At 45.5% G+C, this 17,211-nt stretch overlaps 1 protein-coding gene across 6 annotated transcripts in view; it reads right to left on the bottom strand.

The window, feature by feature from the left end:
- Window positions 1–429: 429 nt before the first annotated feature.
- LOC139556190 (ankyrin repeat domain-containing protein 6-like) overlaps window positions 430–17,211 on the bottom strand; it is a 29,835-nt gene continuing 13,053 nt past the window's right edge. Inside the window, exons 1-16 of one of the 6 annotated variants that reach the window (XM_071369806.1) lie at window positions 16,643–16,665; window positions 10,313–10,411; window positions 9,578–9,961; window positions 8,868–8,966; window positions 8,187–8,285; window positions 7,564–7,662; window positions 6,993–7,091; window positions 6,402–6,500; window positions 5,713–5,790; window positions 4,350–4,454; window positions 4,133–4,237; window positions 3,614–3,775; window positions 2,985–3,137; window positions 2,487–2,600; window positions 2,005–2,302; window positions 430–1,590 (exon numbers count right to left, since the gene is read on the bottom strand). In XM_071369806.1, the coding sequence (XP_071225907.1) occupies window positions 935–1,590; window positions 2,005–2,302; window positions 2,487–2,600; window positions 2,985–3,137; window positions 3,614–3,775; window positions 4,133–4,237; window positions 4,350–4,454; window positions 5,713–5,790; window positions 6,402–6,500; window positions 6,993–7,091; window positions 7,564–7,662; window positions 8,187–8,285; window positions 8,868–8,966; window positions 9,578–9,898 (2,487 nt within the window). In that variant the 5' untranslated portion in view covers window positions 9,899–9,961; window positions 10,313–10,411; window positions 16,643–16,665 and the 3' untranslated portion in view covers window positions 430–934. Of the gene's footprint in view, window positions 1,591–2,004; window positions 2,303–2,486; window positions 2,601–2,984; window positions 3,138–3,613; window positions 3,776–4,132; window positions 4,238–4,349; window positions 4,455–5,712; window positions 5,791–6,401; window positions 6,501–6,992; window positions 7,092–7,563; window positions 7,663–8,186; window positions 8,286–8,867; window positions 8,967–9,577; window positions 9,962–10,312; window positions 10,412–16,642; window positions 16,985–17,211 lie in introns of those variants that run through there. The other 5 variants (XM_071369807.1, XM_071369808.1, XM_071369811.1 and 2 more) reach the window with 5 other exon arrangements.

Genomic DNA, 17,211 nt, shown 5'->3' with positions numbered 1-17,211 from the left:
GGAGTTTTTACCATCAAAGAAATAGTGGGCTGGAGCAGAAGTGGATGAGTACTAAAGTTTTGAAAGCACAACTTCTCTTCAGTTAAGACACTTTCAGTTTGGCTGTATTCTCGTGAGTTCTGTTGCACTTGTATGTCACATATGAAAGCTTGCAGTAGTTTATTCTACTGATATGTTAAGCATCCTGGCGAACTCAAAACTATTCCTGAAGCTGTCTGCTCTCATTTTCCTCTACTCTCTCATTGAATTTTGTTTTTTACAATGTCACTAAAAATGACCCACATTTTCCACAAACCCCCAGAATGATTCTCATAACAGGCTTTCGCGTCACAGGATAAAAAGCACTGGAGTATTGGCATGTTGAGGACAAGCTATCAATGTGCCAATATGTGTGGGTGTTCCAGTTCAATAATGGCACTGTGACAGATCCATTGTAACTAGCAGTACATTTACTGGGGGTTTTACAAAGCACAACACACAGGAGCTGCCCAGGTGTATACAACAAAACACATGATTAACAAGACAACATTATACTGAATTGTCTGGCATGCCATAACATTTCTCATTAATAAGTTACCATTACAAATTGATTATTTTCTACTGTTGCATGACATTATTAGATATATGTATGAAATTCTGTAGAGAAGGTGCATGGTCAATGACAAATGTATGGCCAATTTATGGTCAAGTCTACTAGTGGGTCCACTAGATCCAGGTTGCCATCTGTAATGACCTCAGATGGTTTTTGCCGTTCTGAATGTGTAACTCTAAACCACAGGAGGTTGGTGGCACCTTAATTGTGGAGGATGGGCTTGTGGTAATGGAGTGGAATAAGTATACCATTCCATTCGCTCTATTCCAGCCATTATTATGAGCCGTCCTTCCTCCCCTCAGCAGCCTCCACTGATTTAAACTCTGCAGTGGTATGTCTGTGTTAGCTGTCGTCGTGCCTGTTAGTCCTGAGCATGCGTAGCTCGTCCTCCAGGTAGGTGATCCTCTCCAGCAGGGCAGCCCTGTCTGCCTGGGCCCTCTGGTCCGCCTGCCACCTGGCCTCCTGGATCTTCCTCTCATACCAGTGTTCCATCTGGGTCGACACCGCCTCAAAGAAGTACTGTGTCACCTCCAGGGCGTGCATGTTCTCCCTTTCCTGGGCAAAGGAGCTCTCCCCTCCGCCTCTCTCCACGGCTCTTTCCTCAAACACCTCCAGAGTCTGAGTCCCCTCGGCCTGCCCCACCGGGGCAACCTTGGCCTTAGTCCTGCCCTGGGAGTGCCTCTTGTGGTGCTTGCCCTTGTCCCTGCCCCGCTCCCGGTCTCTATCTCTTTCCCTGTCGAGGTCCTTGTCCTGTCTGCTGCTACAGTGGCGCTCTGTCGCTGGGGACAGACTGCTGGCCCGGTTGTTGTTGCTTCTGCTGCTCCTGCTGCTCGGTCCCAACTCCAGCAGCGCCACGTCCTGCAGTTCCTGATATGGCCTCCGGTGTTCAGTAGCACCTAGCAAGCGCTCCTTGGGTCGCACTACTTGGGGAGACTGTGACAGGAACTTGGCAGTAGTTGGGGAGGAGATCTCCGCTTGCTTGGGATGTTTATCACTGTCTGGAAGATTTCCAAGAAGCAATTATGGAATGAATTAGAATTAAAAAGTCAACCTTAGAGCATGGCACACAAATAATTGATGATTATTCAAATTAGTTCCAGTGAGATTGCCAATCTTCAAATGCAGTCTGATAGTTTGGGATGATATTTTAATTAGCCTGCCATAGGCAACAATAATTTTTTAATTTCTGTGAAAATTTTATATTTGGGCCACATTCAATCTTTATTTACTTTTTTTTTTAAAGGTATGACCTAATAATAATAAACGTAATAAACTTAGATTACGTAACGCTTACACAAGCCTGTATCTGCTTGAAATTATTTCCCACTCTTTGTGTATGTGCGTTCGTGCATGTGCATAAGCGTAGTAATTCAGAGCGCTGGCTATTTCACAGAGTTCTGTTTGAACTGTACCTGGAGAGCTGTCCACCTGAACAGCAAAGCAGTGGTTGGCTGAGGGGTCCTCTGTCGCGGCGGTGTTGCGGTCTCCCTCGGTGACATCAGTGATGTGGGGGGCCAGACACTGGGCGCTGTCCCCAGGCCCCCCAGCAGGCAGCACGGTGAGTCCCCCAGGGTCCACCTCACACAGGCCCTCAGACATGGACGAGGACCGGCGCAGCTTGGTGTTGCAGGGGTCTCCTGCGAAGCGCACCTCGATGTTCTGGAGCTTGGCCATGCACCAGTTCTTCAGCTCGTTCACCACTGATGCCTGCTTGAATGGGAGACCAAGACATGAAGGGTTTAATGACAGAGGAAACATTAGCGTACAATAGTATTCATCGTAAGTGTAAATGCATTGTTGAAATATCTGAGCTAAACCTCGAATGAAAAAGCGATATGGCATAGACCACCCTCTCCTGCTGTGTTGAGTGAGTTGACACTGCTGTTCGTATTACCTGTCTCTTTTCCCCCTCCTGTCTTTCCTGCATGGCTCTCTGGTTGATCCTGTGTTGGCACTCTGTCCTCTCCGCTGACACCCTCTCTACTGTCATCTTATCCAGAGCACGGATCTAGAACCACACAATCACAAACCAGAGTTAAATGCCTGAACCTGACAGAGCTGTCATGATTAATGCAAGACGCCGGTTGTGACAAAAGCTCAGAGCTGTTTTTGACTTTAGCAACATTACACTTCATTTCATTAATAGGCTATGCAAAATCAGCACAAATTATATATGCATGGATTTCCCGCCCCACATCCACCAGCACTGCTGTGACTTGAGAGACTGGTGTGGTGTAGGTAGTGTTCATTAGGCACCAAACGGTAGGGAATGGACTGAAACTGGGACTGATCTACCTGGACTGGTTCAATAAGAAATATTCCTTTTAGCTTTTTGGTGCAAAACATTTTACGTTGCCTTCCCTAATGAACACCACCCTGGTCTAGTCCGTACCTGATGTTTGTTCTTGCGGTCCAGCTGTCCCATCTTGTTGTTCATCAGGTCCTGCACCGTGTGGATCTCCGTCTTCATCTCCTCCTTGGTGGCCTCCAGCTGGTTCTCCAGCTTGTTGATCAGAGGCTCACAGCGACAGCCGTTGATAGGGGCCTGGGACACAGACAATAACCATGAGCACTGAGCCACTTGACAGTGGAGACTAACAGAACGAAACATGTTTTTGAAGCATGATGTACAAGTAAACCCAGGGGCCAACTTTCACTGGGGACGGGTGAAAGTCCCCCCAGTTTTATAATTGGAATGTGATACAAAACAAGGCAACAGTGTGCATTAGGACTATGCTGATGCCTCCGAGCAGTCGGGTTGGCTGTTTGGAGTGAGAAAACCCCCTGTCGCAGGGCAATACTCAGACTGAAATATATGTTTCTAAATACCAGAATATAGTAGCAAAGCCTCTTACAAGGTTTCAACATTACAGAAAATATATGATAGTAGCTCCATTCACAGTGCTTTAAAGCTACATTAAAAGTGAATTTGGTAAGCGTAATAAATCATAGCATCACATGAAAATGTTCAAACAAAATAAGTCATTGTAGAGACAGTGTGCATGTACTTTTTCTATCTACCTGCATGACCTTGCCATCCTTGCCTCGGTACAGAGTGTACAGCTGATAGGCCTTGTAGTTGTGTGGGGGGAGTGGGGGCTGGGGGGAGGAGCCTCGCAGTTTGCCCCGCCTCTTCTCTCCATGTTTGTTCCCTCTACGACGGAGGGGTTCTGAGAGCGATGGCTGCAATGGCACGACAGCACAGCTCATCACATGTTCCACGTGTTTAATATTAATAACATATTTCACCTGGGTAAACATGTTTCGTTGTTAGAAGGTTGCGGTAAAAGCGGACCTTCGCATGTGTTGTTGATAGAAGGTTACGGTAATAGTTGACCTTCTCGAGTTGTTGTTAGAAGTTTACAGTAATAGCTGAATTTCTCATTTGTTGTTGTTAGAAGTTTACGGTAATAGCTGACATTCTCGTGTTGTTGTTAGAAGGTTACGGTAATAGCTGACCTCATGTGTTGTTGTTAGAAGTTTACAGTAATAGCTGACCTTCTCATGTGTTGTTGTTACAAGGTTATGGTAATAGCTAACCTTCTCTCTGAGCTCCCTGTCTGTGCTCTTGCTCGCCTCAATCACCTCATGTTTGCGGGCGACGCGGTCGCTGCTGGGGGTGTCGTCAGCAGCAGATGCGCTGTCCTGTGAGAAACGACAGAAAATGTGTCTTTCAGGCGACCATCTGAGAATCTATCGTATTCTGACACACACAGAGACAGTAGGAGTAAGATGAGGAGCTGTACTGTAACTGTACCTTCCTGGGCAGCATGTCATCCCTGGGGACAGACTGTGCTCGGCGATCAGCCTTCAGCTTGTCCCTCCTCTTCCTCACACTCCTGCCTCGGGTAAACCTCTGGACCTGAACATACAGAGGGAGAACAGGTTACCAACTAAAGGCCAGTGTATTATTTACTGAGGCTTCAAGTTTACTGATTGGTTAGCAGTCCTGAATTTAATTGACTTTAGCCTATATTTATTTTATTATTTATTTTATTTCACCTTTATTTAACCAGGTAGTTCTCATTTACAACTGCGACCTGGTCAAGATAAAGCAAAGTGTGCGACAAAAACAGCAACACAGAGTTACACATAAACAAACGTACAGTCAATAGCACAATAGAAAAAGCTATGTACAGTGTGTGCAAATGTAGAAGAGTAGGGAGGTAGGCAATAAATAGGCCATAGAGGCAAAATAATTACAATTTAGCATTAACACTGTTGTGATAGATGTGCAGATGATGATGTGCAAGTAGGGTGCAAAAGAGCAAGAGGGTAAGTAATAATATGGTTGGCTGTGTACAGGCACAGTGATCTGTGAGCTGCTCTGATCTGTGAACAGCTGATGCTTAAAGTTAGAGAGGGAGATATAAGACTCCAGCTTCAGTGATTTTTACAATTCGTTCCAGTCATTGGCAGCAGAGAACTGGAAGGAAAGGCGGCCAAAGGAAGTGTTGGCTTTGGGGATGACCAGTGAAATATACCTGCTGGAGCTCGTGCTAAGGGTGGGTGTTGCTATGGTGACCAGTGAGCTGAGATAAGGCGGGGCTTAACCTAGCAAAGACTTATGGATGACCTGGAGCCAGTGAGTTTGACGACGAATATGTAATGAGGGCCAGCCAACAAGAGCATACAGGTCGCAGTGATGGGTAGTATATGGGGCTTTGGTGACAAAACGGATGGCACTGTGATAGACTACATCCAGTTTTCTGAGTAGAGTGTTGGGGGCTATTTTGTAAATGATATCGCCGAAGTCAAGGATCGGTAGGATAGTCAGTTTTACGACTATCCTAGCTAATTACACTGGATCAAATTCAAATCATCAAATCAGTGATGGTTGAATCAGTAAGTAGTTATTGTTAATCAGTGATGGTTGGTATCTATGGTAGTCTCCCAAGGACTCTGCCCATACTTGCACTTGATGCAGTAACACCTTTACTGCCAACCCACAGGAATGAAGTCAGATAAACACCTGAAGTATCGTAACTCAAGTCCAAACACAGTTGGCAGCATGATTATATTTCTATATAAATATATAGCGAGATAAGGCAGGCGTGTGAGGTGGTGATAAACACTGCTTGGCTGCCCCTGCTTGTCAGACTAGGTGAACCTGTACTCACCTGAGGCGCTTTGGTCAGGAGAAGGGCTACGTCTGGGTTGTTGTGTTCTCTGGCCTGATCCAGTGCAGTCTGGCCTGCCTGCACACACACAGACAAGAGGCCAATCAACACCTAGGCTGTGTCCCAAATGGAACTCTTTTCCCTTTATAGTGCACTACTTTTGACCAGGGCTCTGGTCAAAAGTAGTGCACTATATAGAGCAGGGGTATTCAACTCTTTCCCTATGAGGCCTGGAGCTTGCTGGTTTTCTGTTCTACCTGATAATTAATTGCACACAACTGGTGTCACAGGCCTAAATAAGTCCCTGACTAGATGGGAACAATGAAAAAATGCAGTGGAACTGGCTTGGAGGTCCAGAGGTGAGTTTGAGGGATATAGAGAATAGGCTGTCATTTGGGACGCAGCCCTAGTTAGGGATGAATGATTCAACTGTATATGGCACTGAGTTGAGGGCGAATATACAAATGTATTTCCAAGTAGCTATTTCAGTTGTCAGTATGCCAAAACGTTTCTTGAACAGTATACTATTACTCATCAAAGTCTACGTGGCTTTAACTGAGTGAAAAACTACACCGCTGGCTCGAGAGCGGTGACATTAGTCGAGATGAAGAGGGCCTTTAAAAGTGCATGACTGCTCCACAGAGCATAGTGAACACAGTAGGGCCGGGCCCCGGAGGCACTTTACTCACGTTGTTGCGGATGCTGCTGTCTGTTCCTGCCTCCAGCAGAAGCCGCACTGTTTTCTTATGATTCAGTGCAGCTGCAACATGCAGTGGTGTGTCCCCAGCCTTGCCCAGAGAAGAGAGGGAGAGGGCGAGAGAGGGCGAGAGAGAGGAAAGAGAGAGAGACTTAGCATACTGAATGTTCCGTTGGATTTTTACGCATCAACAAACAAATACAGAACAATGTTATACGGTAAGTCCCTGCTCTGTGCTATTAAAACCTAAATACAGCTATATATTTTATATATCCAGTAGGTTTACTGCACAATGCTAAGACTAAGTTAGGATAAATCAAGGGAAGGACCTTTGACAAAGATATGATTCACATGACAATTATATTTGACATTAAATTAATAAAAGCTACTAAAGACGTACATTCACATAGTAGTTGTACATGCAGCACAATAGCATTTTACCAAAAAATGATAAAGACATTTAAAAGAAAGCAGAGAGTGTTACAGCAGGGTCTCGAGCTGGATTCACAACCCCTTCAAATATCCCAAAAACAAGGTAAAGGCCTCTGTGTGAAAGTAGTGTCAGTCACATGCTCAGACTAACCTGGTTCTTCTCTGCCACGGAGCAGAAGGCTCCCAGGAGGGTGCGGAGCATGGACACATGGTTGTAGCGGGCCGCTACATGCAGACACGTGTCACCTACCTGGAACACAATGAAGAGAGACCACCACCACCACCACACACACAGCTCCAGTTTCCATTCACGCAGATGTTGGGAAAGCAATCAAAGACAGGAGTGTTTTTAATGGCACAGGGAAGTGACTCGAGGACAAATGAACGGCACTGAGAGCTACTTCCTCTGTTCTTGTTGACTGAGAGCAGTTCACCCATGAGGGGGGATTAGGTTTGAAGTGCAGAGTAGAGCACAGAGACGTACGTAGTTTCATAATTAAATGACTACTTAAGCATGCAAACTGCTCTGCGGTGGTAGTTAACTGTAGAAAGGCTTCTGTGTCAGCATGGATTTCCTACGCAGTGGTTCAGAGATACCATGGGAAGACTACTATGGGGTAACTAGCAACATTTTGTGCCACGGAATTAATCTTTCACACAAAATACAGCAGGTTACAAACGGCGCCCCATAGACTAGCCAACCATAGAGGAAAAGGACTTACATGGTTCTTGCTGTCAGGCCTGGACCCACCCAGCAGCAGGACCTTGGAGCTCTGAGCGTGGCCATTCTGACAAGCAAGGTGGAGGGCTGTGTTCCCTGCCTACATGGACAGACAGACAAACAGACACCAGGGGTTGTGTTTAATAGTGAGATAACGTTTTGGAACATATTTCCATTTGCAGCTGTATTCACAGGAGGTTGATGGCCGGAATAGAACAAATGGAATGGCATCAAACACATGGTTTCCATGTGTTTGATGCCATTCCTGTTTCCATGTGTTTGATGCCATTCCATTCACTCCATTCCGGCCATTATTATTTTATTTAACTAGGCAAGTCAGTTAAGAACAAATTCTCATTTACAATGACAGCCTACTGGAGAACAGTGGGTTAACTGCTTTGTTCAGGGGCAGAACGACAGATTTTTACCTTGTCAGCTCGGGGATTCAATCCAGCAACCTTTCGGTTACTGGCCCAACGCTCTAACCATTAGGCTACCTGGTGTGCCCTATTGAACACTAAAAGCTCTCCAGTCATATAATAGTCTGCTGTCACAGCACAGGACCTACTGGAACACTGCCTGTTTCATAACCAATCACATCTACAGTATTTGCAGTAGACTTACCTTGTTTTTTGCGTGAACGTTGGCTCCGGCCTTAACCAGCAGTTTGACAGACTGGCTGAAGCCGTGCCACGAGACCTCATGCAGAGCAGTGTTACCGTCCTGCAATAACGAACACAGTCAAGAGCTTTACATATCTACCACCTGACCTCTGGATTATCATACTAGACAACCCTGTTATTGGTTTTCATTCAGTCAAAATAGCTGACATAGACATAGCAGGATAAGTAGGAGGTAGTGAGGTAATGTAAGAGGTTATCTGTCGAGGCCCACAGGGTCTGGTTTCCTTTAGAGGGTCAGTGTGGCTTTGCTTTCGCTCTACCAGGTGTGGCTGCTGGAGAGTGGCTGTTACCTCTGTAGCAATATACACTCTTTCTATCCGCATGGACTTCCACGGGGCTGGCCCTGCATCCCAAATGGCACCCTATTCCCTTTTTAGTGCACTATTTTTAACCATGGCCCATAGGGAATAGGGTGCCATTTGGGACGGATCATATTTCCTTCTCTGGGAATGAATGAGGGTTAAGCCAATTACAGGCAGTATTCTCTCTACAGATTGTCAAATAGTGTTAGTGCTGTCTGACAGTTTGTTGGGGTTTAAAATCCCTCTACGCCAGTGAGTGAGTGCATTGGGGCTCTGCTTTCAGTCCTGTGTGAGCGCTGTTGTGTGTGTGTGATATGTACCTTGTCCTGTCTGTCCAGAGCACACCCTTCCTGGATGAGGGCAGAGATAACGTCACTGTTTCCCACCACGGCTGCCCGATGTAAGGCTGTCTGCTCACCCTGCATGCACACACACACACACACACACAGCTCAGTTAGGGGGTTATTTTCCCATCCACACATCAACAATTAGTTCAGAGGTCAATGATGAATACAATATCAAAAGGCAGTAGTTAATTCCTTCTGACCTCAATATGATGGGTCAATGTTTTAGTAGGCTCTCTCACAATGAGTACATCATCCATCCAACAAAGTGTCAGGTTGTTATTAACACAAGGAATAACAAGGATGTTACAACAATCATCCAACACTGTAGTATGACATCAGATAAGCCTTCATACTATAAGCCTTCATACACAGTATACTACAGTGGGCATCCTCCATACAAAGCAGTGAACACAACTACAGAAGCAGCAGGCAAAAGCACTCAGTTCAGCCCAGCTCTCATTTATGTTCTACCATAAATGGAATTCCTGCAAACATAGAGAACCCTTCTCACAGCAGCTCAACAGAGTGATGTTTAGCAGGCCAGGTTTGACATATCATGAGAAGGGTGGAAGAGAGAAATCAAAAAGAAGCGCTGCTTCCTGTGACCGGAGGAGGATGTGGGGTTTAGTTTGGTCATTCCAAGCGAGATAACTAAGAGGCGTGCTGAAGAGCCTTTCTCTAACCTCCTTCTTCACTCTCCCTGATCTCCCAGACCCAGTCCCAGCAGCTTTCCTCCACTGCCGTCTCTCTCTCCCCTCCTCCTTCTCGGGGCCACTCACCCCATTGGTGGCTGGGGACACGCTGCGGCCCATTCGGGATCGGGAGCTCATTGACCAGATGGAGAGAATTTGGGAGCGCCAGAGGTTTGGGCTGTTATCTGTGGGTGTGGGACTGGGGAGGGCTAGGGGGGACGACCTCCACCCAGGGGGTGAGCCCCGTGGAGGGCTGCTGTATCCCTCAAGATGGCAGTCCAAATAATCCCACTCTAGGTCACTGGAGGTCATTACAATACTACTGTGACAGTCTTAGAGAAATAGAAAAGGTGTCCGCACGCAGGAGAAACCACACTGCAACCAAACAGACCAGCAACCAGACTCAGAACCTTCATACAATTGTGTCATGTGTGTGTTTAAAAGGTGACCTTGCACACATTTAAATGAGTTAAACAAAAGTTAAACATTCTGGAGTTTGTTTGCGTGATTGTATAAATATTACATGGTGTAATATTGGTAGAAATATTACATGGTGTAATATGGGTGTGATGTTCATTTGGGAAGATTCTGAGCGACACTAATGCAACGCCAGAGAACACAAAGCAATGGTCCACACACACATTAATTTTCACAGTCATGACTGCAGTGCAAGCTGGAAACATGGAAAGAGCAAATGAATGGCAGCATATAAACAGACAGTCTTACATCGTCCTGGATGTCAAGATCGCAGCCGGCCTTCAGCAGAATGCGCAGAACCTCGATGTGGCCCTTGTAGGAAGCCAGGTGCAGGGGACTTCTGCCGTACTGCGGACACAGAACACACACTCTCACACACACACACAGAAAAGAGGGGCACAGCAACTGAAGAGAGATACAGCACGTGAAGCCAACCAGACTGTATATCAGTGTCCCCAACTGAAGCCAACGAGACTATATCAGTGTCCCCAACTGAAGCCAACCAGACTGTATATCAGTGTCCCCAACTGAAGCCAACGAGACTATATCAGTGTCTGAAGCCAACCAGACTGTATATCAGTGTCCCCAACTGAAGCCAACCAGACTGTATATCAGTGTCCCCAACTGAAGCCAACCAGACTGTATATCAGTGTCCCCAACTGAAGCCAACCAGACTGTATATCAGTGTCCCCAACTGAAGCCAACCAGACTGTATATCAGTGTCCCTAACTGAAGTCAACCAGACTGTATATCAGTGTCCCCAACTGAAGCCAACCAGACTGTATATCAGTGTACCTAACTGAAGTCAACCAGACTGTATATCAGTGTACCTAACTGAAGCCAACCAGACTGTATATCAGTGTCCCCAACTGAAGCCAACCAGACTGTATATCAGTGTACCTAACTGAAGCCAACCAGACTGTATATCAGTGTCCCTAACTGAAGCCAACCAGACTGTATATCAGTGTCCCCAACTGAAGCCAACCAGACTGTATATCAGACACAGAGAGACTGACAATGTGTCTACAGGTCAATCGTATTCATTAACACATGGCTCTGTCATCATGGCACAGCAGTTAGCCGCACGCAATCTGTACCATTTGAATAATGAGTCGCCAGTAAACAAACAAATGTTTAATCCACAGATGGTTTAAAAGAAGCTAGGATGGAGAGAGAACCTCTACAGCTGCTTATGGATTAGCTGCCCACATCCTCCGGCTCTAAGGCCAACACTTATGGACCTGCAGCCTGCTATGGAGCAAATGTGTCTTTACAGTTTTTGGAGGTTTATCTTTATCTTTCTATAGTAATAATGGATTGTTTGCCAGGCTAAAACAGTGATGCTACTCGACACCACGATCATATGCTGTACTGGATTAGGTAAGGTTAGACATGGCAGATACTCTTCATGAAATGTGCCTTTTCTTATAACAACTGAAAAGGAATATAAAGTGGACTTAAGAGATATCTGGAGTCAAGTTAATGTAAACAAATGATCTCAGTAAATCCTAAAGCCTTATACCAAGATACATAACCCTATCTCTCCACATAGGCTACAGTAAAGCACAGTAACAATCTGGAAGTGAGAAAATAAAATGCAACTGTGTGCTAACCAGCAGCGATGCGTGGGTAAAATCACTAGGGAACCTATGTGTTGTAATAATTGTGTTGTTTGCTCTATAACCTGTTAGTTCATATGCCTTGCGACCACGATATATACTGTAGGCCTAAAGTCCGAGACAATAAGAAAACACAGAGGCAGAATAAATTCAACCACACCTTTGTTTCATCTCAAAACCGGAGAGCAGCTTCTGTCCGGTAAAGTCCACAAAACATATTGCATGTAACAAACAGTTACTGTGCATGAACTACGGCATGGTCAAGCAAGTTAATGTTTCCAACATTTTGGGACTACTAAACAACTATTGATTTAGAACCACGGAGAGTTACCACAAGTCGTAAAGATAACAGGGGCTGCCTCCACTTTTCCAGCACAATTTCAACTTCAACATTTCAACATCATCAAATCACCTATGCTTAGTCTAATACAGTGACAACTAAAAGATACCAAAAACAATTTAGTCCAATCAACGTAAGCTAAATATGATGTGGCTGGCCATGTTTCTGATTTTTGTGCGTGTGCATTCGTGCAAGTAGAAAAACATGTTGACTCCCCCTACTTGTGAAAAAACACCAATACCATCCTCCTCTCTTTCATGTTGACAAAATGCTCTATCTATCACGCTGTCATACAGTACACGCTTTTATTTTTTGTTGTCTTAGGCTACCTGGCTAAAATGCTTGCTCGCTAGCCTAACTTCCATTCATGGGCAACGTTAGCTAGTCAACATTAGCCTTCTATATTTAGCTACATAATTGAACTTCCATCCTCTCAGGCCAGGGGCACAATGTATGAATTAATGGTTGGCTCAGAATCACCATTATAGTCATTGGCGAGTATGGAGAATGAAGTAAAACCACAAGTCCAAATCCCTATCTCCATCCATTGTTAATTTAGGAAAGGGCCAATTTTAACTAGCTAGGTAGCCACCGGAGGACAACAACACAACCACAACAAGATGCAACAATTCAAGTTGTTTCTATTAATGACGTATGCTCTCGATGCGATTTGATAGGAGTGAAGCCAAATCCCAACAGGCTTCCCTTGACACTTTTTGTTGGGTGCGCCAGGACCATTCATAGTTGAGCACACTCAATTTAGCTCAATGGTGATTGGCTATTATTTTATACTGTTTTTCTATCAAGGGGAGGCCAAATACTTGCTGGCTTCTCTTGCATTCAATGCTATGGGCGGCAACAATGTCATACTCTTTTGGACCAGACTGCCCTCACCCACCTAGATAAGACGAATACTTATGTGAGAATGCTGTTCATTGACTACAGCTCAAAACCATTGTCCCCTCCAAGCTCGTCACCTTGCTTAGGACTCTGGGTCTGAACACCTCCCTCTGCAACTGGATCCTGGACTTCCTGACGGGCCGCCCCTAGGTGGTGAGGGTAGGCAACATCACCTCCGCCATGCTGACCCTTAACACAGGGGCGTATGCTTAGTCCCCTCTTGTACACGACTGTGTGACCACGCACGACTCCAACACCATTATCAAGTTCGCTGACGACACGATAGTGGTAGGCCTGATCACAGGCGACAATGAGTCAGCCTACAGGTCATTGACCTGGCAGTGTGGTACTGGAGTAACAACCTCTCCCTCAACATCAGCAAGACCAAGGAGCTGATCGTGGACTACAGGAAACGGAGGGGAGAGCACGCCCCCGTCCACATCGAAGTAGCGGCAGTGGAGCAGGTAGACAGCATCAAGTTCTTCGGTGACCAAGTCACTAAAGACTTAAAATGGTCCACACACACACAGTCATGAAGAAGGCGCGACAGCGCCTCTTCCCCCTCAGGAGGTTGAAAAAGTTTGGCATGGGCCCTCAAATCCTGAAAAGGTTCTACAGCTGTACCATTGAGAGCAAATTGACTGGCTGCATCACCGCTTGTTATGGCAATAGCACCACCTTCGATCGCATGGGGCCGAGCTCCCTGCCATCCAGGACCTCTATATCAGGCGGTGTGAAAAGAAGGCCCGGAAAAATGTCAAAGACTCCAACCACCCAAGCCATAGTCTATTTTCTCTGCTGCCGCACGGCAAGAGGTGCCGGTGCATCAAGTCTGACACCAACAGTCTCTTAAACAGAGTCTATCCCCAAGCAATACGACTGATAAATAGCTAACAAAATAGCTACACGGACTATCTGAGTTTACCTTGTATCTTTATTTACCTTTTTTTCCAATATTTGCACGAAGCACACTCTCTGAGCACACTCACAGGTCCCTACACACTCACACACACACTGTCAGTCCAACACACACACAAACCCTCACTCCACCATCTGCTCACTTACACATAATATGCACATACATTTATACTGACTCTACACACACGCACACCCACTCACATACTAGCTGTTGTTACTCTATTTATCTTACATCCTGTTACCTAGTCCCCTTACCCCTATACATACATGTATCTACCTTCATCACTCCAGTATCCCTGCACATTGTAAATATGGTATTGGAACTGACTTTAAAAACAATATTTCCTCTATATAGTATGCTTATTTGCTTACTTACTTTATTGTGTATTTCATATTTCCTATTCTTATTTTTTGTGTCTTTTTTTCAAGTAATACATTGTTATTGATTATTGCATCGTTGGGTTTTGAGTTTGCAAGAGAGGCATTTCACTGTATTTGTGCATGTGACATTAAAACCTGAACCAGACAGCATCAGATAGATGGCCTATACATACAGAGACAGGGGGGCGCCGTTACACCTGCTTTGATGCTTTTTCCTGTGAGATACATTCAGCCTCTTCAGTATGGAAGGAAAATTATGAAATAAAGAGAGACGAAAGATCAATTCTTTTAGATGTTTTTCTTGGTCCATTTTTTGGGGAAGCCTGGCTACCATGAATACATGCCACTGGTGCTGTAGAATTCCTCTCCTGAAACATGTAGCTGGCAGCCATTTTGAATTATCTGCCTGAGTTAATACAATGTAATTAGAGGTCAGGTGGGCATTGACAGACTGCAATCACAAAGAACTACATCAACTCAACCCCCTCATTAACACCTCACCCTCACAGCGCTCCATTAAACAGAGAGACAGGAGAAGCCACAGTTCCTTCAGCAGGGGAAGCTGGTGTGCTACATGGGTGCGGCTTGACTAGGGCTAGGCAGGGGTTGAATTTCACTGGGCCAGGCTTGGAGGGCTGCCATGGAATTGTCTCAGGGCTGCCCAGGGTGAGGTCTGTTCTGTTATCCCAGAAGACTGTAGCTGGACATTAACTGAGCCTGCTCTCTATTCCGTGGCCTGGTGTGACCTCAGAGAGACTCACGACTGGTTATTTATTTTTATTTCACCTTTATTTAATTAGGCAAGTCAGTTAAGAACAAATTCTTATTTTCAATGACGCCCTAGGAACCGTGGGTTAACTGCCTTGTTCAGGGGCAGAACGACAGATTTTTACCTTGTCAGCCCAGGGATTCGATCTTGCAACCTTCTAGTTACTAGTCCAACGCTCTAACCACTGGGCTACCTGCTGCCCCGTTATATTCTAACTCCTCTCTTTCTCATTCTCAAAACAGTTTTTATCTTCCTGAGGAACTAAACCATCCATCCAGCACTTGACACTTTACCTCACACTCCCCACTACTCCTCCCTTCCCCTGAAGCAGAGGCATTTCCAACTGAAAGGTAATCCTCATGTTCCTGGGCTTAGTTTTTATTAGGGCTCACTGCCAAAAAATAAAAATAGAGCCAATCACAATATTATCAAAGAGACAGAGAGGCCTAGCAAATGTAGCCATGTAAGATAACTGATCATATTTATTCAGTCATTTATTCACATTTCACTCACGCAACTGTTAAGTGCGCATTTAACAATGTCCTCCCTATAAAGAATTATGAACTCATTTCCTGAAACAAAAGGTGCAGCAGCTTGATACATTTAAGAGGAATGAAAGCAGAGAAGAAAAGCTTCTGCCAAGAGACGTGTCCTGTTATTGAGGAAGTAAATGTATTAGGCTCAAGAAAAAATGCCTCTGCCTGCCTTATTGACCAGTATCACATTGCAGTCTATAAAGATAAAGACTGGAGATCTGAGGAAGATCTCCCTCAACACCTCAGGTCTGTACCAGAGCTGCTCTGACAGAGACACAAAGGAAGACCATTCCCTTCACAGACAGAACTGCTACTGTAGCGCATGACTTCAATCAATCACGTCTGGCTGTGACTCTCTCAGCAAACACCCCAAAACTGACAGCTCAAGATAGATTCACTGTCAAATTGACAGCACACATTCTGTAAAGCCAAGTCATGCAATGACGATACATTATTGTCATATTGCGGTAACACTGTTGGTTCAAGCTGAACATACTGAATTTCATCGGTCTATATTAAATGTGTCAATCTCTTGCATTTGTACTGCACTCCTCCTCTGGTCCTTTAAGTGCACAAGCTTGTGGCTACATGGAATGTGCATGACGTGACACACACACGGTTAAGGTCAGCCTCAGACAGAGACCCTCACGGACCTGTTCATTTGTCATCAACACTAATGCATTCCTATTCCTTTCCAAATACTCCAAACTCCAACATCTCCTTCCTGTAAAATAGCTCCTACTGACATTCTGTGGTGAAACATGGTAGTTTTACACACCGACCAGTATAACAGGCATACACTGTATATGCCTATTAGTGTATCCAAGAAACAGTTAGGATTATAATATGGTCATATGCTCCTCCAGTCCCACTAACCATTTGACATTGTGCTGTAGAGGGGATCTAATCAGAGCATGAAATACAGATACAACCATACAATACACATAAATCTGCCCATGGTCGTTGCCCTGGTGGCCCAATGAGGCTGCAGTTGAGTGAGACACAGTACCCACACATCTGACGGGAAAAAAGGATGGCGACTACTACTTACATACACATTAAAAAGACAAACGTGTAATAAACACACAAGAAGACAACCTCCTCTGCTCCACTCACCTTGGTGACAGCGACCTTGGCGCCCTTGTTGATGAGCTGGACCACATTGTCAGCCTGGCCCTTGTGGGAGGCTACGAGGAGGCGCTCGGACAGTGCGAGGACTGCAGCCTCATCCTGCTGGCTCATGTAAGCAGGGTAAGTGAAGCACTGTCTCCGAGACACGGTGCTCCAAGGAGAGGGTGGGGTGGGGGGGGGGGGGGGGGGGGCTGACACCCACACCCACACTAACTCATCACCGACACACACAGGGGTAGTGGGCAGAAAGAGAGGAGAAGAGGAGAGAAGAGAGGGCTTGGACCTCTGGACACTCCCAGGTTGGCTCCCTCATGTCATCCTCAGTGCCTGCAAGAGAACAGGAAACACATGTGGTGGTAACAAGCTAGCACATGTCACATGGTAGTGTAGAAGACTGGCAAACAGGAAGCCAGGAGGGAATGGGGGGAATAGATTGAGATTTCAATGGTGATTGCATCATTGCTACTAGCTACCTAGCCCACTATATCCAGCTGTGGGAACTGGGAAAACAGACCATTTCCTGTTGGGGAGACAGCAGCTGTAGAATAGCTATG

Source organism: Salvelinus alpinus, chromosome 27, assembly GCF_045679555.1.
Source record: "Salvelinus alpinus chromosome 27, SLU_Salpinus.1, whole genome shotgun sequence".
Lineage (NCBI taxonomy): Eukaryota > Metazoa > Chordata > Actinopteri > Salmoniformes > Salmonidae > Salvelinus > Salvelinus alpinus.
Note: the sequence above shows the minus strand (reverse complement) of the source record. Positions and strands in the feature narration are given on the sequence as shown.